At 38.5% G+C, this 24635-nt stretch overlaps 2 protein-coding genes across 2 annotated transcripts; both read left to right on the top strand.

Annotated features, from left to right (window-relative positions):
- The first annotated feature begins 680 nt into the window (after window positions 1–680).
- LOC121999938 (transcription factor MYB54-like) lies at window positions 681–1758 on the top strand. The gene is made up of 2 exons (XM_042554549.1): window positions 681–1024; window positions 1095–1758. The coding sequence occupies exons 1-2, from the start codon at window positions 895–897 to the stop codon at window positions 1736–1738; spliced, it is 774 nt and encodes a 257-aa protein (XP_042410483.1). The 5' UTR covers window positions 681–894; the 3' UTR covers window positions 1739–1758.
- Window positions 1759–4646: 2888 nt separating this feature from the next.
- LOC122001031 (carboxyvinyl-carboxyphosphonate phosphorylmutase, chloroplastic-like) lies at window positions 4647–7185 on the top strand. Its single transcript, XM_042555587.1, has 6 exons — window positions 4647–4940; window positions 5045–5118; window positions 6054–6136; window positions 6231–6255; window positions 6336–6505; window positions 6586–7185. The coding sequence occupies exons 1-6, from the start codon at window positions 4711–4713 to the stop codon at window positions 6940–6942; spliced, it is 939 nt and encodes a 312-aa protein (XP_042411521.1). The 5' UTR covers window positions 4647–4710; the 3' UTR covers window positions 6943–7185.
- The last annotated feature ends 17450 nt before the right edge of the window (window positions 7186–24635 follow it).

Genomic DNA, 24635 nt, shown 5'->3' with positions numbered 1-24635 from the left:
AATGAGATGGGCTACCTATAAATTTAATATTGATGCATGCCATACTTGCACGCCACGTACAAGGTTCATAAAACCTAGAAATTTTGATCCTGTAAAAATTAGGGTTACCATTTATACCAAACATTTTGATAATTCAGTTATATATTATATGTTGCTAACAAAACACTTTACTTTTAAGTTATATATGTAACTGAAAGATAGCCAAGAAAAATTAGATTTACAAGCTTTTGGATAAAATTGGAATTAATGTTTAGGATAAAAAAGAAACATAAACAGATTTGAACATGGATCGTAGTATTGGATATCCTATAAATGAATGCTCTTGAGTTGTCCAATATGAACTCAAGAGAAAAGAAAAAGAAAACTGATTTCCATATTAAAAAAAATAAAATAAATAGGAGTTTATATCGAATTAATATATATGAAGAAAAAAGAGAAGCCAAACAGCTCATTTATATGCTTTATTATTAATGATAAGCTGAAGACAAAAGGAAAATTATTGAAACAACATCTACCCTTTCCAACCATCATAAATAATATATATATCCTTCAGTGCAGAAGATTGAATACTCATTAGTACTAGTATTTATTACATCATGGCTGGTAGGGAAATTAAATTTATTTTGTCAAGTTAATTGAATGCATATATAGTCTATAAAGGAAGTTACAAGGATAGCTGCATTTGATAAGGAAGGTGAGATGGGCCAGTTGCCAAACACACAAGTTTCAGGGGGTATCGATTTGGAAACACTTTTTCGTGTAAAACTGACAAAAATGACTTCCCATCCAAACCCTAATTCGAAGCTAACCCCTAATTCTATTTATCCTCTCCCTTCCTCCCCTTTCCAACAATATATCATCTAACTAGGGATTGAGAATTATCGAATTGTCGCGATGGATGACCCGAAGAGATGCCCTCGAGGGCACTGGAGGCCTAGGGAAGACGAGAAGCTGCGGCAACTGGTCGAGCAGTTCGGACCGCAGAACTGGAACTCCATTGCTGAGAAGCTTCAAGGCAGATCAGGTACTGATCAGTACTATCTGAAGTTTAATTTCGTTCATATCAAGATCATGATCATGATCAGTGGTTGTAGGTAAGAGCTGCAGGCTGAGATGGTTTAACCAACTAGACCCTAGAATCAACAAAAGGCCGTTCACAGAGGAGGAGGAAGAGCGGCTCCTCGCCGCGCACCGGGTTCACGGGAACAAGTGGGCGCTGATCGCCCGGCTCTTTCCGGGCCGGACCGACAACGCCATCAAGAACCACTGGCATGTGATCATGGCGCGACGACAACGAGAGGACTCGAAGTTGTATTCCAAAAAGAGTAGTGCTAATTCTCGAGGTCATAATTTCCTCAGTTACAGTAGTACCAACAGCGCCGCCATGTGCCACCTGCTCAATTCCTGCCCAGCTCCTGATCAAGGGGAAGGCACTGCCGGAAAGCTCTTCAAGTTTGGGATCACCAACCCCACCCTTCCTTGGAGCCTCTCTAGGTCAATGATTCATTCGGCTCCAAAATATTTCAGAAACTGTAGTAAGCTCCATGGCCAGGTGCCTCGTCGTACTCCATTTCACTGGATTCAAAAAAGTAGTGTGGATGGGGGTGTTTGTAGAAATGAGGTTTGGGATAACTCAACCACAACGATGAACCCTAGCCATGTGGATGGTGACGAGGGACCCTTCAAGAGCAAGGAGGTTGCCTTCATAGATTTCTTGGGTGTTGGGATTACTTCTTGAGTACTGGAATTAATTAATTATTTCTTGGTGGTGACCATAAATTTTATATATATATATATATATATATATATATATATATATATATATATATATATATATGCACTGAATTAGATTAGATAATAATTAATATATATTTTCTTGCTAAGTGTTTAATTAGTATCGTAAAGGTGCAACTGATGCTGCTAATCATAAGTTAATTAATTCACAGAAGTAATTGTTAGTTAGTGTATTAGCTATGATAAACACAAATTCCATGTCTTTTTTTTTTGTTGGCAATGGGTTTGTAATGTATTATCTATATAACTTTACCTTTTCATGCCTAAAATCCTTGTCAAGGAATTTTCATTATCAAATATAGCTTACAACTTGAAATTACTATCTTATATATATATATATATATATATATATATATATATATATATATAGTGTACACAAAGTAATAAGAACCATTAATTAATCTTTGTCCTTTTACTTAGAAGGATTTTGTTTTCCATAGAAAATATTGTTAAATCTCTCATAATAATGTATATTTAAACTTTATTTATTAGAAGTCCTCTAATCAGTAAATTTAATATTGATTGAAAAAACAAATATTGTCGTCCTTCACCTAATGCTCTGTGCGTAGGCGTTTACAAAATAAAAACAAATCCCGTCAATATTTTCTTTGCAGGTGAGACATGTGCCATTAATATTTAAGAACACGTAGTCGTCTTATTATTTACAAATACCACATATGAGCATGTTAGGAATGCAAGGAGTTTTTTATATTTTTCTTTTATTAATAAACAGGTTTGATTTTAGAATTTACAATTAGCAAGAGCTGATTTGACTTGAGACCGAGATTTCAAATTATTTAAAAATAAAGAAAGATATATCTAATTACTTGACTAACAGATAGAGAGAACAATATTTACAAAGAAAGGATAAAATTGAGAAAATAGAAATAATGAAATGAGATAATAATAAAAATAATCATGCTTCCCTCTTCAACTCATCATCATCCACGGATTATAAAAAATAAATAAATAAAAAATATATGTATAAAATGACAAAATTCAATAGAATTTCTAGAAAATGAAGATCCCAATGAAACTAAATTCACCATTATCATTTATTCAGAATTAAATGGGTCTTTTTAGACATAAAACAAAAGAAAAAATAAATCATATTTTTTTATCACTTAAATCATAATAGATGTAAATGATAGAATGAAGACCAGGAGGAAAGTTTAAAAATTTGTGATGGTAAATATATCTAAATAAAAAAATAAATTTAATGTTTATAAAAGAAGAAAAATGGTAGAGGCATCTAATTCACTATTACTCAAAAATAATAAAATCCTTCATTTGGAATAGACACAATATGGAGAAGAAAATACTATGATTGAAAGATAGGAATAATAGATGAGATCTTATCAAATAACATATATAATTAAAAATAAATTTTGATTGTAAAATTCAAAACTTTGACTCGAGAATAAAATGATGTAAATTTTTTATCATTGGGTCTATTATTTTTCATTCTCTTAAAAAATCTATATAAAAATATATTTAATATATTCAAAATAATGAGTCATAATAAAATTAGGACACTAGGCATAGATCCCTCATAAGCTTAATAGATTATGCCTAAAGCCTTCCTGTTTGAGGATGGATGATTCAAGAATAACTCGAATTAGCTAGTAGTTTTCAGTTCAATTTGAGTCGGTATTGATTCGATCTTATGAAAATTTTCTATTGACCACGTGAGTGAGCTGGCTAATATTTATAGGTTTGTTGCCCTAAGTATATAATTAATCACTAGAGTACGCCTGACCTCCGCACCAATTGTCCCACCTGTCTTGTATATTAATGATCTAAATAAAACCGGATCAATACCTCAATTAACGAAGCGGATCGGGAGAAGCTGAGCTGGCCAATGTGTGAGCTGTCGAAATCCTCCAACACCAATGGGAAAATGAACAAGTATTTTTGTTAAACCGGACGAAGAAGGGACCCATGTGACAGCTTCCCAACTCGGACAACGACCCATTTTGCCTCCATCTTATTGATTGAGTCCTGTCGTCATGGACCATTCGATGAGCTGCTGATCACCTCCTCAATTATGCCCCTCAAAAAATAAATAAAATCCACATTTTTCATGGCCATCGGTCACAGTGGATCCTGTTGGAGTTTTGTCCTCAATTATGAATCACATGTTGGCATGTTGATGTTTATTTTCTAGTGGTTTTTAACCTCTGAATTAATTGAAATTTTGGATTTAATTTGTTTGGCTTAGTAAAATGGTTCTTGCGATCGCTTATCATAAGCGCTCTGCATTATTGTTTCTTGGTTCAATCATGGAGGTGCAGCAGCGAGTCGGGTCACGACTTGTCTCACAATCCTCCGGAGGCCCTGCATGGGGAGGAGTCGTGACGCGAGGCGCTACTGGACACGGTGCCGAATTTTTTAATCACGCGCCTGGCACCTGCTCCGTCCGTCACCGAAAAGGGTTGGTTGTCCCCACAGAGTTAATATACGACCATGTGCGCCACATATACATACGTCACTCACTGATTGCAAGACCCTCCCGATTGGTGTTGGATGGGGCTCCATCTGTAGAGGGACCCATTTGTTAACTAATAGGATTCCAGGTATACTTGACAGAGAGTTTGTGAACTAGGCATCGATAACTCCAGGTCAGCACATGTGGTGCTGCGTTTCCCGCCGGGAGAGCTGACATTTAAATAAATGGTACAGCTACTCGCACCCACGTCGTGGGCTCCACACCCTTCGACGGTCCTAATTAGATCTGGAAGAACAGGAGTCTGGCCGTGGCCGTTCGTCTAATCCTTCGCGGTGAGCGAACGCGTTGAATCCTTAACTGCTAACGAGCACTATAAAATCCCGCCTCGACTCGCTTCTTCATCCATCGCCTCTGCTTCTTCTCCTTCTTCTAGATCCGATCAGAGGCTTCGATTTTCACTGCCAGAGATGGCCGACTCTCCTTCGGTAGTCGCCGTGAAGCCTCTCTCCAACGGCGCCGGACCCCGGAAGACGCGGATGCATCGTCTTATTGAGGAGGATGGCATTGTTCTGATGCCGGGGATCTATGACGCGCTCTCGGCGGCCGTCCTCCAGAGCTTGGGATACAAGGCTGGTTTCGTATCTGGTTACGCCGTCTCTGCCTCCCGGCTTGGCCTGCCCGACATCGGCCTCCTCACGTATGTCGATCGCATACACGATATTTCGGCTTCCCCTAAATCCAAATCTCCTCTTTTTCAGTTTGTTTTGGTAATTTTCTAATTTTATTTTAATTAAATTTTAGGCCTCCGGAGATGGCAGATGCAGCTCGAGCAATTTGTGCGGCAGCCCCTAATGTTGCATTCATCGTTGATGCTGGTAAAGTTCTCCTGCGTTCAGGGTGTTAATTAATTCTGTCCTTTCAGCAGCAGTTCACTAGTTTTCTGCCAAATTTCAACTCTTTTGTCCTAGTTGTACTATATGTGTTTGGCTTTTTTTTGGAACAAAGCTACAACGTACACAAAAATTTAAATTTTTATTGAGTTTAATTTTTGTGCCTTTTTAACACAGGGTAAAAGATCAAAAGTTTTAGCTATGAGGTAGTAAATAAAATTTCAATTCATTATTACGAGTGCTCAATTATGCACAACCCACTTAAAAAGGATTCTTTCCGAATGGATCATTCTTTAGAGTGTCAATTGCTTGATAGCGCCACTTGAGCAGAAGTTTGAAAAGCTTGTTTCTGTTTGATTTGTTCTTCAAAATCAGCTGAAACATCCGGGCAATCTGTGAGCCATGGGTCAATTATTATGGTATTAGATTTGGATGTATTAGCAAACTCTTAAGACTAACCAGACATCAATATTGACTTGATTCAGAAGGAAAGATGCAAATGGTAAAGAACTATCTTAAAGATTATGCAATAAGTGTTCTCGATGTAATTTGCAATTTCTATAATTTAACTCTATACTTGATATATGTATATTGACGTATCGGTGTCCTAAACAACCTTTTTGTTAGTTTTCTGAATTCATATGCTCACATTTGTTTCAGATTTTTTTAAAAATTATTATGAGCTTTTTGTAGGGTAGAATTGTGTGGTAAAGGACCTTTTGAAATACAATTTTGTTTAAAGCACTTTCTATTCGAGAAATTTTGAAATGCTAAATTCATTCAACGGAACCTTCCTTCTGTTTTTTTTTTTTTTCAAAAGTTTCTAATCGAAAGGTTGGTATATGTGACAAAAGAAATATATTTTCTGCTTACTTTGCAAAATCCACTTTGGTCATGATTCAAATTTTTGAATATGCCAGATACCGGAGGTGGCAATGCTCTTAATGTCCAAAGGACTGTTAGGGATATAATTGCTACAGGCGCAGCTGGTTTATTCCTCGAGGTATCGTAGAGACTGATATGTCATTTGTTTGCTGCCTTCTCTGCTCGTGTTCTAACACCTGCAGCTAACTTTACTACTTTCTTATTCATTTCAGGATCAAGTCTGGCCCAAGAAGTGTGGTAAGAATAAATGACAAATTTTGCATCTGTTCATGTTTTCTTACAGTAAGATGATTTTCTTTCCTGTCTCTGTCAACAAGGCCATATGCAAGGCAAACAGGTGATACCCGCCGAGGAACATGCTGCCAAAATAGCAGCTGCGAGAGAAGCCATTGGTGATTCTGATTTCTTCCTCATCGCTCGAACTGATGCTCGTGCAACCGCAGGTGGTCTAGCTGATGCAATTGCCCGGGCTAACCTCTACATGGAGGTATCAAATTGTTGGTCTTCAGTCCCATCCAGTGTTCATGTAAAATATGAATCTGTCACTAAATTGTCAACAATTTGCAGGCAGGAGCAGATGCCTGCTTCGTTGAGGCGCCGAGGAGCGATGACGAGATGCGAGAAGTTTGCAAGAAAACCAGTGGCTTCAGAGCTGCCAACATGCTTGAAGGCGGATACACACCGTTGCACACCCCTCAGGAGCTCAAAGAAATGGGCTTCCACCTTATTGTGCATTCCACCACAGCCGTCTACGCTTCTGCTCGCGCACTAATAGACGTCCTCAGAGCGCTGAAGGATGAGGGGTCGAGCAGAGACCATCTCCACAAGCTCACCACCTTTGAGGAGTTCAACGGCTTGATTGGGCTCAAAACTCTCAATGAGATTGGAGCTCGTTTTGAGAAGTTCAGTGTTCCCAAAAACTGAGAGCGCACAAGTGGATCATCTATTCCTGGTGGAGAAGCTTTTCCGAAGCATGCTCATGTAAACTAAACTTTAATATGGCGTCTATCCGTTAGGTGGCGAGCTTCTTCTCATTTAAGATTGCTCCTTTTTCTTCGGTTTCTTTATGTTGCAATATTGGGTCATGGCTATGTTTGTTCTACGATTTTGTATCTGTGTATCATTAAGAGTGAATAATATAAAAAAGTACTTTGATGATATTTAAAATCGGTGGAGATGGAATTCTAGATACATGGTTCAGATGTTGATGAACTGAAGACTCTCCAAAGATAACTTTGAAGTATTCTTGCATATCAAAAGGAGCATTAGTGATCGGGGCTAGAGAAAGAGTTTCCGATGTAGATCCTCCGATGCTCAAGTCAGTGATCGGTAGAAGGTGCTGAACATTAGTAAGAATAGTGAAAATTATGTAGTCTTGTGAAATGTGAGTGTACCTGCACCTGTAGATGGAGATCCCTTTTTATAGTATTCTTGTTTGTTTGTACACGAATCTCAAAGTATATACACAAATCTCAAAGTGTTTCTAGAAAAGGACAAGTCATAAAGATGCTCTGACATCTTTTCCAAAATGAACCCTCAATCTCTGTGTTTGACAAAGAGAAAACTTTTGATGTACAACTCGTATATAGAATATTCACTGTCCTTCGTAGCACTAAATGCCAAAAAAGAATATGAGGTCGTTGGATAAAGGGACCACTATCTGCTTACTGACAACTTGATAAAGCTCCAATGTCCTGATCGGCCATCACTCGTATATAGAATGATGTTGGGGATTCATTCCTAACTTGGCTTATCAGCTTAACCAAAGAGTTCAATAGGACCGAGCACCTATTCTATCCGATCAGATCGTAGACCAGCTCGGCTGAATTGCTCGACCCAGCTATTCAGTCGTGCTATTTTAAAAAAATCTTGGCCCTGGAGAGTGCTTACTCTTCTTGAGCTATTTGTTCATATTGAGAGGCTTGGTGTCCGATTGGCCCACTAGCCCACTGGTCCGGTTGGATTACCTCTTGGTCGAATGGTCCAACTAGTTCATTGGGCCAGTTGAATAATCTCTTGGCCACGAAGATTAAATGTGCTAGCTTCAAGGGTTGACCCTTCTTTGACTTTGATCGCCATGTTAGCCGACCTCCTGGACTTTGACCCAACTCGAGGGGCCCACCTCAATTCCCGTATCACAAGTCTCCCCCTCAAATCTAGTTAAAGGATGTTGCAAGTCCGACTGACCGGACACTTGTGCTGTTATGATCTTGGTCCTTCGATTGGGCTTTCATTCTCTTTTACTGTCATTTAGTTCAAACCAAAGTTATACTTAGCTGCTAGCATTTTTGGGATATCTTGTTTCCCAATCAGACGCTTCGTTATTATACTACCGGTCTGCTTGAGTTGACATCACTCTAATACCTTGAAAATATGGCACATCACTTATCATTAATGTCCAACATGATGAGCATGTCGTTTCATTATAAGCCCGCTTATTGCCTTCCATCCCTTATAAATGCTACCTATATTTGGTGTTGGAGTGTATACTAAAAGCCTAGATTTTGTAAACATTTAATTTGAAATAAAAGAATTACATTGGTCAATATCTACATTTATTTGTTAAATGTAATTGTTCAATTAATTTATATAGTAGGCAACATGGTGTGTGGTGTCACACACAGAAGATCATGTTGACGGTTCTTTATAAATTATAAATAGTTGCTCACGACTAAGATGGAAAGGAACAAACCATCGGAATAGTCGTAGTGTAATTAAGTATTAGTTTATTTTGATTAATAAATTACACTGGTACACTCTAAGTGTATTGAGTAGGACCATTTAGGTAAGTTTTTCTTATACTGACTTAATAAAAGAACTAAACCTTAGTTATTATGGAAGTGTGTGCTCTTAATCCTAATAAAATAACAAGCACATATATTTAATATTTATTTCTTTGACTTATCAAATGGTGAAGTTTAGCTCGATAAATCAATATGCCCGATAAGTTGGGAAATGATATTACTTATAGTGTGTGTTGTTGATTATAGAAGGAATCTGTGTCCTAGTTATTTAGGATGAAAATGTCCCCAAGAGGAGCTTATAAGGATTGTCATGTTAAACCCTGCAGGTGGACTTAGTCCGACATGACAATGAAGTTGAGTGGTACTACTATTGGAGCTAGATATTAATTAAGTGAGTTGTCAGTAACTTACTTAGTTAGTGGACATTTGTTATCTTAAACACAGAGAGACTAACACACTCATGATAAGAAGGAGCCCATAATGTAATTTGGGATTAGTGCGGTAATGCGATAATAACTCTCTAGTGGAATGAGTTATTATCGATGAACTTGAGTTGTGTGTTCGGGGCCAGCACGGGATACTCAAGCTCATCGGAAGGCCAAAATCAATTTCTACTCTAGGTCCCTGTCGTAGCCTCATTAAAGTCTCAAGTCCATCCAAAGAAAGGTCTATCTTGGTGTCCAAGAAGGGGGTCGACCCAATGCTTGGTGACCAAGCAAGGGCTGACCACATCCTCTTTATAGGGGCTGACCCTATTGCTTGGTGACCAAGCATGTAGGGGCCGACCAAGATTAATTCAAATAGGAGGGGTGTTTTGAATTTTTAAAATCTTCTCTTTGAAGAAAACTACAAGTTTTAAAAGAGAGATTTTAAATTTAAAAACTTTCCTTATTTGAATTAGGCAACATGTTTTAAAAGAGAATATAAAAGTTTTTAAAACTTTCCTTTTTTTAATCATCTTCATGGTTGAAAAAAAGGAAGAGAAGTTTTAAAATTTAAAATTTCTATCACCATGTTAAAAAAGGAAATTTTATAAGAGAAGTTTTAAATTTTAAAATATGGTTTTAATTTTTAGAACTTTCCTTTTTTAACTCCTACTTTAGGAAAGAGAGCTTGTAAAATTTTATAAGAGTTTTTCTTCTTGTAAAATTTTATAAAAATAAATATTCTTTTCCTCTTATGGGGGCCGACCACCCTTGCTTGGTGCCCAAGCAAGGTGGCCAGCCATGTTTAAAATTATAAAGTCATCAAATTTATTTTGGTGATTGATTCAATCAAGAGGAAAGAAAAGGAAAATTAAAAGGGAAAAGAAAAAGTTAGAGGAATATTTTAATTTTTGTAAAAATTCTTCCCTTATTTGCCTTGGGCAACTAATATAAAAGAAGAGGTGAGGAGACTTCATGAGATACAATTCTTATTCTCTTACTTGGAGAACCTCAAGTGGTCGGCCCTCCCTCTCCCTTCTTTTTTTTCCTTTTGCTCTCTTCTCTTTGGTGGTGGCGGTGGTCGGATTTTAGAAGAAGAGGAAGAAGCTTTTGGGTGATGTTCATCTTGGAGGATCGTCGCCCACACGACATCCAAGGCGAGGCGAGGAATACGACAAAAGATCTTGAGGTCATTAGCTTACAAAGAGAAGATATAATTAGTAGTTTTCTTCCACATCATACTAGTTATTTTCTTTGTAAGAATTCTAAATACAAGAGGCAATTAAATCTAGTTTATCAAATTTATTTTTCGAGTTTGTGTTTTCTTCTTTTTCGAATTTGTGATTCGATTGTTCTTTTTGGTTAACCTAGAGTTATTTAAGGAAATTAAATATTAGCTTTCCTTAAAAGGATTTGTCTAGGCGGTGGTAGTTGCTCCCATATCCAAGAAGGTCATGTGCCTCGCCATGCAGTCCTGGAAGTCAATTTTAGAAATTAATATTTAATGGAATTAATAACATATGTGGATTTGAATCAATAGTGTTAAGTTCCGCTTGCGATTCAAATCTAAATCATTAAGAACAGATAAGTTAAATTTGGAATCAATGATGTTAAGTTCCGTCTGCGATTCCTAATTTAACTTCTAAAGAACACAATAGGTTATTTAAGGAAAGGTTCGACACTTGTACAAAAATTTTTATACAGTGGAACCGGTATGTTTTCCTAGGACTAACCAACAGTTGGCTACCAAGTGTCGAACGCATGTAAAAAGAATATCTGATGTGATAGGTGTCTCTTGAGATTTGATGTGAATGTTGTCAGTTCGAATTTGATGATCCAGATTAAATATCTCTTTTTGATGTCCTTAATTGAATGACTCTCAGAAATCCTCATTAGGGTTTTTAAGGTTTATGCTTTAACAACACTTTATCATTTTCACATCTTCTTTCCATCTTCTTCTTCTCCACTCTTTGCTTGCCATCACCGATGATTGTCCCAACTCCTTGCTCCATTAGTAAGTTCCACGTCTCCACCAGTTTCAATCTCCTTTGTTCCTTTTTCATGGCTTCTACTCCACCCGTCATCTAGGGGCTCTGGTACACCTCCACTGCGTCTGATTCAATGGCGGGGAGGTGAACGAGATGTGCCTCAATGGCCGACGATCGCCCCAACTCCTTGCTCCTTTAGTAAGTTCTACATCTCCACCAGTTTCGATCTCCTTAGTTCCTTTTTCATGGCTTCTACTCCACCCGTCGTCCAAGAGCTCTGGTACACCTCCACCACTTCTGATTTTAATGACAGGGAGGTGAATGAGATGCGTCTCAATTACCATATTCCTCCCGATCATTGCATCATCATCCCTTTAGGATACGATCGTTCCCTTCTTCCTCCCACCAATTTTATTACTTTCTTTAAGGACTAGTTTATGGTCGGCCTTCGCTTCCCTTACATCATTTTCTTTCTAAAGTATGTTCTTATTTTCACACCCCACTACAGCAATTAGCACCTAATTTCATTAGGTTGCCGTGTAGAGTTATAATATTATTCCACCTGTATCGCGTCCCTTTGCACCCTCGGGGTTTCCATTATTTTTATTATCCAAAGAAATTTGAACACGAGGTTTTCATTTTCCAAATCCGAGTGGGTGCATTATTTTTTGATAAAATACCTTCTTCCAATAAAGATTGGAAACCCCACTTCTTCTTTCTCTGACCAGCTCGTCCCATTGCTTTCCCGACCGTGTGCCAAATGGAGTTGCCTAATCCTCTCGAGTTGAGCAAGTACTGATAAGAGCCAGTCTACCGTGAGGCCTCCACTAAGCTAGCCAATCTGAAATACCATATCCACAAGCCACTGACTGAGGGAGTGTTGTATATGTTAGGCTTGAGTCTCATCCAAACTTGACTGTCCGACAACTATGGTGAGATATTCATCCTCTTATTTCTATTAGATCTAATTGATTGTTTTTCTTTGTTTTGTAGCTAAAACCATGTGGAAGACTTTGTTGGGTGATTCCATAAAGTTAGCAAACAAAGAGATGGATGCGCGCTTGCGCGTGGGGGCATGGGGGGCCAAGATGGCGAGTCACAAGCTATCACTGATCGACCAATTTAAGGAACTGATTAGCAAAGAGGAGGCCAGCCAAGTAGATGGGAGTGATGCAACCGCCAACACCAAAGAAATGCCACCCCGACCTTCATTGCTTCCTATTGTTGTTCTCTCGGAGTCCACGACCTTCGTTGAACCCCTGATCGGTCGTAGATGTCGTTAAAGGCTCCAATCGGCAACCCCCATCCAGTCGGTGAACCCAGCTCCACAAACATCTATTGTGGCTTCGGTGGTGCGACCATGATCTGAGCGAGGAGAGAGCTCTAGCTCTGCTGCCCCTGAAGTCGTTGTTGATCTACTTATTTCAGCTTCATCCAAGTGGACACCTTCGCTTTCTAAGTTGTCGATCGAAGCTATCCTGGCAGAGCCAGTTGCCTTTTTGATGTCGCTTCCAATTGAATTAATGCGACCTCTTTCCACTATACACTCTACTCCCTTTTCCAAATCCAAAAGCAAGCCAAAATTCAGTTCCACAGAAACAAGTGAGTCGAGTAAGCAGGGGCAAGTCAGGGTGATCCTCAGGCTACCCACTCATGACTTCCTTTCCACACACTCGACTGAGTTCCTAGCCCCAAAACATATAATAAAGATTCAAGGACTCTTGGACCAAAATTGGGAGGATTCATGAGCCCAAGCAGCCTCAAGCTCTCCTAAGGAGCTAGTGGGCTGCTTTTCCCAATACGCTACTAGGATAAGCTTATTCTGCCCTCGTACATTCATTTGTATCATGTGCTTCACTTAACCATCTTCTTACTTTGATAGTGTTGGGGTGGAGCGCCCAACTCTATGCCAAAAATTTGTCAGGTTGAACCATGAGTAAAATATATTATAAGGCTTCGTCGGGGAAGCGGGCACCTCCCAGGGCTTAGCCGAGCGACTATCAGAAGAAGTGACCCAATCGAAGGAGTTGGAGAATAAGCCACAGAAGTAAAGGCTTGTAGAATGCTATAACTGGAACACCATTCTTGGATCTCCCATCCTTAGAATTGTCTTCCATTATTCGATACAGGCTTATAGGGAACCCCAAACTAACACACAATGTATTGCCATAGAAACTTGATGACCATCCGTTGGGTTATCTTGGCTAGTGGCTCGACTTTCACCCATTTAGAGAAATAATCTACAGCTACGAGAAGAAACTTTTTATGACCAGACACTATTGGAAAGGGCTCCACAATATCCAACTCCATTGGTCGAATAAGCAGGAGATAATTGATGTCTTCAATAATTTTGTAGGTCGGTGTGAAATATTTTAATATTTTTGATAAGATAATCAAGTTGCTATGAGCCGAGCTGAGTTCGCTTGTAAAGTGGATCAAAAATATTTGGCTAGTAAAATCCTCCGAGTGAGTGACTGACTGTCCGGATGGCTTCTACATGAACCTTGATGCACTTCTTGTAAAATGTAGTGTATGTCATCTGATTCGACGTACTTGAGCAGCAGATGAGAAAATACTCTCTTGTATAAATGATCTCCCACCAATGTGAACCGATCGACTCTCTTTTTTATCATGTGTGCTTGCTCCCGTTTGGTTGGAAAAATTCCTTGTTGGAGGAACGAAACCAAAGGGGCCCGTTAATCACTTTGTATTTCTTCTTTAGCTTGTTGCTCAATGTGAGCTATCAATAACATTACTTAACTAACTTGTCAAGTTTCCAGGGGCTTAGGGAACTGGTCAATTTAGCCAACTCATCTATGTACTGATTCTCTAAGCGGAGAATTTTCTGTAGCACCATCTCCTAGACTCCCTCTATTTTATCAAATGCCTCCGTATATAACATCAGCTGGTCGTTATTTATTTCAAAATTGTTTGATAGTTGCTGAGTTGTCAATTGAGAATCCGAGTCAATCAGGACCCGAGAGGCTCCCACATGTTTAGCCGCTTACAGACTGACTATTAATACTTTATATTCTGCTTTATTGTTGGTAGCACGATACTCCAGCCGAACAAATATTTGCATTCTATCTTCACACGGCGATATTATAAGAATCTCAACTCATTGCCTTGTCGAGTAAACGATCTATCCATATAAATCTTCCAAGTTTCTTCCGGGTCGAGACTTTGCATCTCCGTCATAAAATTGGCTAAAGCTTGAGCTTTAATGGCAGATCGAGGTTGATGTTGTATGTTGCATTCACTTAACTTCATGGTCCACTTGATCAACCTTCCCAACACCTCTGGGTTGACAAGCACTCAGTCCAAGGTGTTGTTAGTGTTAGATTGTAGAGCTCGCTAGAGGGGGGGGGATGAATAGCAATTTCAAAATTCGTAGCGAGTTAGAGTAAGCAGCGAAAAAATAAGAGTAATGCTAACACAGATTGTTTTTATTTGGTTCGAAGCCTTTGTCGACTCCTACTCCAAGGCCCGCACTCGTCAAGTGATTTCGTTGGGCAATCATTAATAGTTCGTAAAATCATATTACAAATGTAAGTACAAGAACTTTAGAGAGAAAATATCGAAAATAATAATTAAAAAAACTTTAGCCGCAGGTTGTCGGAGAAGCTTCACAGAGTCGTGGCGTCGCAGAAGCACTACGCAGTAGAGCAGTCATTGGAAGACGTTATTATATTTTGCTCCAGGGCGAGACCTCCTTATATATGATGCTTCGGGTGCCCGGATCCCTTCCGGGCGCCCGGACCGTGACGTAGGTCCGACCAATCAGCGCACTCCTCGTTGCAACAGGATAGCATTTTTACCTTCTGGGCGCCCGGACCACCATCTTCCAAAAAGTCCTTCTCCTACAAGAAAATATTAGTCCGAGGCAAAATAAAAGTTATACTACTCTGTAAAACAAAAGTTAGCACAAATATAATGAAAGAGTAGTAATTAGATTCCATCTCACCGAGACCGGAATCTAGTCACGATTTGAACTTAGATTTTCGAAATGATTCTAAGTTGGATCGGCGCCTACTGTTCCCTCAAACGGGGAACCCGGCCTCACCAAGTCACTCCCCTCCAATGATTTACCTTAACTTACCTGTCAGGTGTCCGATCAGCCCGTCGACTCGTCTGGACTTCGTGCTAGCTATCAGGTCAGCCCGTCGACCTAACTGGACTTTGTGCCAGCTATCAGGTCAGCCCGTTGACCTAGATGGACTTCATGCCAGCTATCAGATCAGTCCGTCGACTTATCTGGACTTCGTGCCAGCTATCAGGTCAATCCGTCGACCTAGTTGGACTTCGTGCCAGCTATCAGGTCAGCCCGTCGACCTAGCTGGACTTCTCTTGCACACTTCATCAAAGTGTTAGATCACATTGAAACTAACTTAACCTTATTTTGTCATTCATCAAAATCTGAGTTAGACTGTCAGTGCTAACCGCACCAACAATCTCTCCCTTTTTGACGCAATGACAACCTGGGTTAAGTTAGTGAAAAAATTATGCAAAAACATACATAAATATAAGACATGTCATCCTTTTTAAGTTAGCTTTGGTTTATGTTTGGTATTTTGTTGCTAACTAACATAAACCACCTAACTCTCCCCCTTTGACATTCATAAAAAAAATACAAGCATAGACAATTTTCAAGTTGGCAATAGAAAATAAGTTAGAAAAATAAGTTAACTTTGAGAATAAAGTTTAACAATAGAGAATTCTGACAAAATTTTCAGGTTGACCTGGGGGAGTTAACATAGAAAAATAAGTTTAAGGGAAATTGTGAAAAAGTTGTTTAAAAAATATGATCTTTGAGATCAGAAATGGTTTTCAACATCTTTTAACTTTTTCAAAATAGCTAAGTTTTTGAAAAATAGCTAACTTTTTATTAGAGATATTAAGGCAAAAAAATTTTATACCAATTTTCAAACATAAGTTTATCAGAGATCTTTGAAATCCATTTTCAAAAATAAGTTTTTGAAGGTTATAAAATAAGTTTTTGAAAGTTATAAAATAAGATTTTGAAAGCCATTTTTTAAAAATTAAATTTGTAAAATTAAAGTAATTTTCAAAACAATTTTGCTAAAGTATTTTTAAGGAAATGAAAAATACTTTTAAAAAGTAATTTTGCAAAAATATTTTTAAAGAAAAAAATAATAAGTATGAAATAATTAATCCTCCCCCTAAACCTGACATTAACAAAACTTCAGCTGTCTAACCATAAGTTACTTACTGACTATCAGAAGATAACAGCTTTCACTTGGTTAGTCAGGTTAAGTTGATTGTATTCAGTTAGTATTTGACTAAGCTGAAATATTTAACCTGATTAATATTTATTTGGGTTTTAACGCCCAGACTTATGATAATGCACTGATATAAGCATCTTTTAAGTCCACGCAATCTGCCTATATTTCTCACCCCTTTCTAAGTTCAGAAATACACAAATAAGTTAGCCCTAGTGTGTTGGTGAGATACTCAAACCTTAGATCTATAGGAGCATGCTTTCTAAGGGATTGATCTATTCTAAGGCTAAAGCTTATTTTCAAAAATTCTAAAAATAGGGAATTTTGATAAATATAAAAAATTTTACCCTAGAATTTTAAAGATAATTTTTAAAAATAATTCTACAAATTAAAAATCCTAGTCTACATGACACGACAATATATAAAGTTAAAGTCAATAACTCAAAATGTACTACAGTCAATATACTAAAGTCATGGCGAAAAAATAATAACGCCTAGTCTACTGGGATGATGAAGGAGGTGGTCCGGAGCCCAAGGAGCGTAACAACGCCATCAACTCAGAGTGACGTGTTCGGTCATCCTCTCGAGAGCTGGATAGGTCACGTCGAAGGTCGGAGATCTCCTTCCGCACATCCTGTCGCAAGTCAGAGACCTCCTATCGCATATCCTGTCGTAAGTCGGAGACCTCCTGCTGCATACCTCGGTGAAAATCGGAGACCTCCTGGCGGAGACTCATCATAGATAGCTCGAGTCCGACAACTCGGTCGCCTAGAGTGTGAGGAGTGGGACGTGGTGCTCGGGCTGAAGGCGGTGCTAGAGCAGGAGTGACCTCGCCGAATAGTGCGATCATAAACTCATCCTGCTCTGCCTTCTCCTCCTGGGCATCTGGCTCTACATCTGGGTCTAGCTGGTGTTGTGCCCCCCTTTGCCAGGACAGGACACCCTCATCATCGGTATGGATACCACCTAAAGAGAAATTCCTAGATCCTACAACGTTGAACTCAGTTAGAACTCGGACATCACCTCTGGTGACATCAATATGTAAGGAGGCAATATATGTCGTCAAAATATGGTAGTACGACATATGAACCCGCCTGCTGATGGTGACTCTGGCTGAGTAGATAATGACATGAAAGATATGTAAGCTAATGTCTATATCTAATCTATGGCAAAAGGCATAAAGGAGAAAAGAGTGAAATGGACGCATCATCACGACGTCGCGAGTGGTCAACGGCAAAGGAGACTAAAACTCTATAGAGGATATAGTCCTGAACTTGAAGGGAAACTGACCTAAACATGGTAACAGTGGGTACTCGCCCCCCCCCCCCCCCCCCCCTCCCATATGAATAAATTGTATCAAGAGTACTATGCGAGTAAGGATCATCAAATGGTAGATCCCTAGGTGGATAGCACTGAAAAGTGCATGTAGATGGTCGTAGACCTAAAAAGGTCTGGATGATGGTAGGGGATAGCGTGATATCAGTACCAGCTATCCTAGTAGCTTATGCAAGGTCATCTACATTGACTAAGTTGTTGTACAGTTCAACACATAAACCTATGTTTACTGAACTGGTATAGTAAACAAGGCTCTGCAAGTTGTAGTAGTCAATGACCTCTACAGCTGGGATGCAAGAGCGCAAGAAAAACTGTCTATCTAAACACCTAGTCTAGATAGACATATAAATGGTTGAGTCAGTACTAGCAGTAGAGGGCCCAACACCAGTATTAAGATGTTTCCTACTTTATCAAAGAAAAACTAGACTAAGAAATAAATTATAAGAAATGTTTAAAAAATTTAGAAGAGGAACGAAAGTTTACCGACGCATTGTGAATAAAAAGACTAGAAATGATGACCTCGGTTGACTCGCAGCAACGTAATAACTGAAGAAGTAAGTAAAAATTTTAATTTTAATCCCTCTTGCGTTAAAGCTCGGTGAGAGCCTTGGCAAGAGTGGAAGGAGGAGGTACAAGGATTTAGGGGCGCCCGTGCTGCCCTATATAAAGGGCGGCCAGAGCACCTTCCGGGCACTTGCAAGGTGTTACCAGGGACGGGCGCCCCTGGTTTCTGGCCGGTATATATATATATATATATATATATATATATATATATATATATATATTAAGTTAAAATGGTTTTTTAATTAAAATAATTTAGTAAGTAATTTTGAAATAATTTTTAAGTTAAATTAATTTTTAAAATAATTTCTAAAATAAATTAATTTATAAAATAATTTTTAAGTTAAATTAATTTTTAAAATAATTTCTAAGTTAAATTAAATTTTAAAATAATTTTTAATTTAAATTAATTTTTAAAATAATTTTAAAGTTAAAATAATTTTTAAGTTAAATTAATTTTTATAATAATTTTTAAGTTAAATTATTTTTTTTAAAAGTTAAATTAATTTTTAAAATAATTTTTAATATAAATTAATTTTTAAAATAATTGTTAAGTTAAATTAATTTTTTTAAAATAATTTTTAAGTTAAATTAAATTTTAAAATAATTTTTAAGTTAAATTAATTTTTTAAAATAATTTTTAAGTCAAATAATTTTTAAGTTAAATTAAATTTTAAAATAATTTTTAGGTTAAATTAATTTTTTAAAATAATTTTTAAGTTAAATTAATTTTAAAAATAATTTTTAAGTTAATTTTTTTTAAAAAAAATAATTTTAAAATAATTGTTATGTTAAATTGATTTGGTTTAATTTAATTTAATTAGATTTAATTTAATTCGGTTCGATTTGATTCGATTCGATTCGATTCGATTTGATTCGATTTGGTTCGATTTGATTCGATTTGGTTCAATTCGAATCGATTTGATTTGATTCGATTTTGTTTGATTTGAAGTGCTTAGTCATCTCACCCGATCTATGTTTCCAATCAGGGAAACCTATAATTTTTGTTAGATGAAGTTAATTTCAATTTTTAAGGTTTGGTTTAACTTTGTGTTAGATTCAGGTTTAGCTTTGAGCTCAACAAATAGGTATTCTTTAGATAAACTTCTGGACTATGGTGAGTCACTTGAACATCATTAGAGTAACCATGCTTTCGAGATTTTCCAAATAGTCCTATCTATTGAACTTAGTACAAAACCTTTGTCTAATTAGTTAGGAGGGGTAGTTTCGGTTAGTTCCACTAAGCCAAATGCACCAGGTCGAAGACATATCTTCCTAGACATGCATAGACAGAGTTTTCCTAATGTACTATCATCCAAAACTTCACCAGTACCGTAGGTTAAGTTAAACTGTTGTCCCTTTTTAAACTAGTCCTAATTACCTTGCCGAGTAAGTTAGTTATTGGTTACCCTGTCGGGTAGATTATTTTTGGAGGTGCCAATTATTTTGGAACTTCCCCCTGAATTATTAATCTGATTTAGGTTTTAATTTTGGGTTTACGTCGATTACTTTTATAATTGTATTTAACTTCATGATAATTTGATTTTTGGATAAAACTATTTTTTTTTTTTTGTAGTGTAACATAATTTGTTTTTGGTTTAGTCGGTCTAGGTTTGTATTTTGGCTTTTGATTTAATTTATTTGATTTTACATAATATATTTTATCTTTGGGTATATAATATTGGTTAATTCCTACTTGCGTGATTAAGCATACTTTCGGAACCCAAACTTTAATTTATTGTTTGTATTGAGTTATTAGAGATATAAACGACTTATTTGAATTCGACTTGTATCCAAGTCCAGATTTATTGTAAATAGCTTTTTGATTATTTAATATAAGATCTAAATTTTTAGATCTAGTTGTAAATTTCTCTAAAAGCCCTTCTAATTTATTGATTTCAGCTTTTAGTATTGAATTTTCCTCCTCAAGTGTTAAAGCTTGAGTTGGATTAGAATTTGTGATTTGTTCCTTGAGGTTTTGGTTTTCCTCAAGGAGTATTTTATCTTCATTTTCAATTGCAGTTAATTTTCTATCTAAACGTGCAATGATTTAAAAAATTTCTTATTAAACTAAGGTATACCTCTTCGGGAACTTCGGAAACGAGTACGGACTCGTGGCTCGATTCGGGTTCAGACCCGTCTTCCAATTCGTCCTTTGATTCAGGGGTCATTAACGTGAGGTGGCTTTGGTGCTTCTGATCTTCGACCTCCAATTCTTCTGAAGACGAGTCATCCCACATTGTTTTAAGTGCCTTCTTCTTGATTGTCTTTGACTTCTTATTCTTCAATTTTGGGCACTCGTGCTTGTAGTAGCCCTTGTTGTTGCACCCAAAGCAGGTCACGTTTCTTGGTTTAGTTGTGGTTCTACATGTCTTTTCTGTTGAAGTTCTTCTTCCTCCTGGTGAACATCTTCCTTACCAAGTTCACCAGGTACTCTTCGTCTTCTGAATCTTGGTCAGACTCATCTTCAGGTTTCAGGCTTGGTCTTTATCTTTTCCTTGGAGGAACCTGTAAACAAAGAGATACATTTCTCAGTTCTGGCATTAGTTTGCTCATGTAGCTCAAGTTCACAAAATAGCTCATCTAATTTTAACTTAGAAAGATTCTTTAAAATCTTGTAGGCATCCACGATGGATGCCCACAATGCATTTCGAGGAAACGTGTTTAGAGCGTACCTGATCAAATCGTGATTCTCCATTTGGTGGCCTATCGCGTGAAGTCCGTTGAGGATGTCTTTGATCCTCGTGTGGAGCTGACTTGCTGTTTTTCCTTCCTGCATTTTAATATTAAATAATCTATTCAGAAAAAGATCATGTTTAGTTACCTTGGTGTCACTCGTTTCTTCGTGTAGTTCAACGAGCTTGTCTCATAATTCCTTCGCATTTTGGTGTGGTCCCACCCAATTCAGCTCTTCCTTCATCAATTCACATTGCAGAGTGTTGAGTGCTTTGAAATCCGTCTGGGATTTCTTCTTCATGTCCAAATTCCATTGTTCCTGGTCTAGTGGATTTCCGGAGATATCGACCGGCGCCTTGTATCCTTTGGTGACGGTAAACCACTGGTCGAAATCGATCTTCAGATAGACCTCCATTCACTTCTTCCAATAGGGGAAATCGTCACCGATGAATAGAGGGGGACGGACTGTGCTGAAACCTTCAATTTGAGACATTTTACCTTACACACAAAAAACAAGAAAAAAGAAATCCCAAGAGTTGGTCTTGGATTAGCAGTGTGGGAGAAAGAAAGAAAATTTAAAATTGAATTAGTATTGCACCAATTCAGTTTAACTTGCTACGAAAAAAAGATCCAAAAAGGTAACAATACCAGTTTGGATTGTTTCGAAAAACTTAAAGCCGAAAAAAATGTAAAAAGGAATTCACCCCTTTTGTCTGATTGGTGGTTGCACCAAATCAGAGTGGTACCAGCTCTGATACCACTTGTTAGATCGTAGAGTTTGCTAGAGGGGGGGGGAGGTGAATAGCGATTCAAAATTTGTAGCGAGTTAGAGTAAGCAGCGGAAAAATAAGAGCAATGCTAACACAGACTGTTTTTACTTGGTTCAGAGCCTTCGTCGACTCCTACTCCAAGGCTCGCACTTGTCGAGTGCTTTCGTTGGGCAATCACTAATAGTTCACAAAATCAGATTACAAATGTAAGTACAAGAACTTTAGAGAGAAAATACCGACAACAATAATAAAAAAAAACTTTAGTCGCAGGTTGTCAGAGAAGCTTCGCAGAGTCGTAGAGTCGCAGAAGCACAACGCAGTAGAGCAGTCGTTGGAAGACGTTGTTGTATTTTGCTCTAGGGCGAGACCTCCTTATATAGGATGCTCTAGGCGCCCAGACCATGACGTAGGTCCAGCCAATTAGCGTGCTCTTCGTTGGGGCAGGATAGAATTTTTGCCTTCCGGGCCCTTCTGGGCGCCTAGACCGCCATCTTCCAGAAAGTCCTTCTCCTGCAAGAAAATGTTAGTTCGAGGCAAAATAAAAGTTATACTACCCTGCAAAACAAAAGTTAGCACAAATATAATGAAAGAGTAGTAATTAGATTTCGTCTCACCGAGACCAAAATCTAGTCACGATCTTAACTTAGATTTCTGAAATGGTTCTAAGTTGGATCGACGTCTACTGTTCCCTCAAACGGGGAACGCGTCCTCACCAAGTCACTCCCCTCCAGTAACTTACTTTAACTTACCTGCCAGACGTCCGGTCAGCCTGTTGATCCATCTAGACTTCGTGCCAGCTATCAGGTCAGCCCGTCAACCTAGTTGGACTTCGTGCCAGTTATCAGGTCAGCCCGTCGACCTAGCTCGACTTCATGCCAGCTATCAAGTCAGCCCGTCAACCTAGTTGGATTTCTCCTGCACACTTCGTCAATGTGTTAGATCACATTGAAACTAACTTAACATTATTTTGTCATTTATCAAAACCTGAGTTAGACCGTCAGTGCTAACCACACCAACAGTTAGTTAAAATAATTATGGGGTGAGAAATAAAGTAAGGGCGTAACCTCCGAGAGGCTAAGACCACCCCATATGAAAACTTCTTGAGAGTAGTGTAGCCGCATTCAATGTCTTTTAAAAAATGACTTAAAAAATAAGCGGGTTGCTGCTCATTATCGTCTTCTCATACCAACACCAACCAGACAACCTCTCAGTGGAAGGCAAATATATCCACAGTGGCTTACCAATAATGGGCTTCGCAAGTATAGGTAAAGAAGATAAATAGTTTTTAAGATGCTCCAACGCCTTGTCACATTCAGTGCCCCACTGAATTTGGTGGCTCGACCAAGTATCTTGAAGAATGGTAGACTTCGATCGAATGACCTTAAGATGAATCGGGATAAAGTTGTGATTCGTCGAGTTAGGCACTGCGCTTCCTTCAGATTCTATGGCGAGGCATATCTTGGAGGGCTTTCACCTTACTTGAGTTAGCTTCAATTCCTCGCTCGATCATGATGTAACCAAGGAACCGTCCACTCTTAACCCCAAATAAATATTTGTTGGGGTTGAGCTTGACTCCATACTTCCTCAGGGTCTAGCACGCCTCCTCTATATAAATCGACAGCTTAGAGGGATTTGATTATTGTTAAGGTCAATTGATGCTAGAGGGGGGGGGGGGGGGGGGGGGGGGAATAACTCGTTATGCTCCGTTTACTTGCTTCGGTGTTGTTGATATGCAATGGAAAGAACTTGAAACAAGACTCACAATGCTAACACGTAGATTTACTTCGTATCCACCTCAAGAATAGGGGTGACTAATCCAAGGATCCACACGCGACATACACTCCACTAATGAAAACACTCCTTCTCAGTAACTACCAAAGGCGGAAAAGCCTTGTACAACCTCTCAATATAAGAAGAAAGAAAAATAAGCTTATACAGTAACAAATCTTACAAGATTTACAGTGAGGAAACCCTAACTTGCTTCTCCTTCTTGTGTGGAACATCTCTTGACCTTGGAAGTGCAGCAATACCTTGCTCTAAGAAGCTTCAAGAACTGGCATAAACCTGTGAGAAATGATCGCAAGAAGTGGAGAGGAAGTAGTGCGGAGTCGCTATGAGGAAGATGACTTTAAACTCGACGCTTCCTTCACAACGGTCACAACCCAATTGATTGACCAATCAATTGGGGAGACTTGAATCGATAGGTCGATTGATTCAGAGTGCCTCTGTGCTCTGTTGTAAAATGCCTGAATCGATCGCCCAATCGATTCAGCCTTTAATGCGTCGCGTGCGATTTCTAGCTGCTAATCGATCGGCTGATCAATTGGCGGTGCCTAATCGATCAGCTAATCGATTGGGAAGACTTCTGTGCACGCGATATAAGCTCCCAATCAATCAACCGATCGATTGAGTTGCTGTTTATCGCACCACTCTCCCAATAAATCGGTTGATCGATTGGGCTTCGATTCAATCGATCGGTTGATCGATTGGCCACCCTTGACTTGCTTAACCCAAGCTCAAGGGCTCCCAATTCCAACATCTGGTCAACTGTGACCTGTTGGAACTCTACATGCCTAGCATCCGGTCAACCTTAACCTGTCGGGACTTCTTCACTAAGTGTCTGGTCAATTCTTTGACCCACTTGGACTTTTCTCCTCATGCCAAGTGTCCAGTCAACCTTGCCCCACTTGGATTTACTGTCTCATACCAAGTGTCCGGTCCTCCATGACCCACTTGGACTTCCTTCCACCAGATGTCCGATTACCCTTGACCCATCTGGATTTCCTTGTGCTGAGTATCTGGTCACTCCTTTGATCTACTTGGACTTCCTAACACCAGGTGTCCGATCAACCTTGACCCGCCTAGATTTTCACATACC

The sequence above is a fragment of the Zingiber officinale genome, chromosome 7A, assembly GCF_018446385.1.
Source record: "Zingiber officinale cultivar Zhangliang chromosome 7A, Zo_v1.1, whole genome shotgun sequence".
In the NCBI taxonomy this organism is placed as follows: Eukaryota; Viridiplantae; Streptophyta; class Magnoliopsida; order Zingiberales; family Zingiberaceae; genus Zingiber; species Zingiber officinale.
This window is presented reverse-complemented; position numbering and strand designations above follow the sequence as displayed.

Bases quoted from the DNA above. Each gene is read 5' to 3' on its own strand.
- LOC121999938 (XM_042554549.1), top strand. From the start codon at position 895: ATGGATGACCCGAAGAGATGCCCTCGAGGGCACTGGAGGCCTAGGGAA. The intron at 1,025-1,094 runs GTACTGATCAGT...CAGTGGTTGTAG, and splicing joins GAAGCTTCAAGGCAGATCAG to GTAAGAGCTGCAGGCTGAGA.
- LOC122001031 (XM_042555587.1), top strand. From the start codon at position 4,711: ATGGCCGACTCTCCTTCGGTAGTCGCCGTGAAGCCTCTCTCCAACGGC. The intron at 6,256-6,335 runs GTAAGAATAAAT...TCTGTCAACAAG, and splicing joins AGTCTGGCCCAAGAAGTGTG to GCCATATGCAAGGCAAACAG. The intron at 6,506-6,585 runs GTATCAAATTGT...AACAATTTGCAG, and splicing joins GGGCTAACCTCTACATGGAG to GCAGGAGCAGATGCCTGCTT.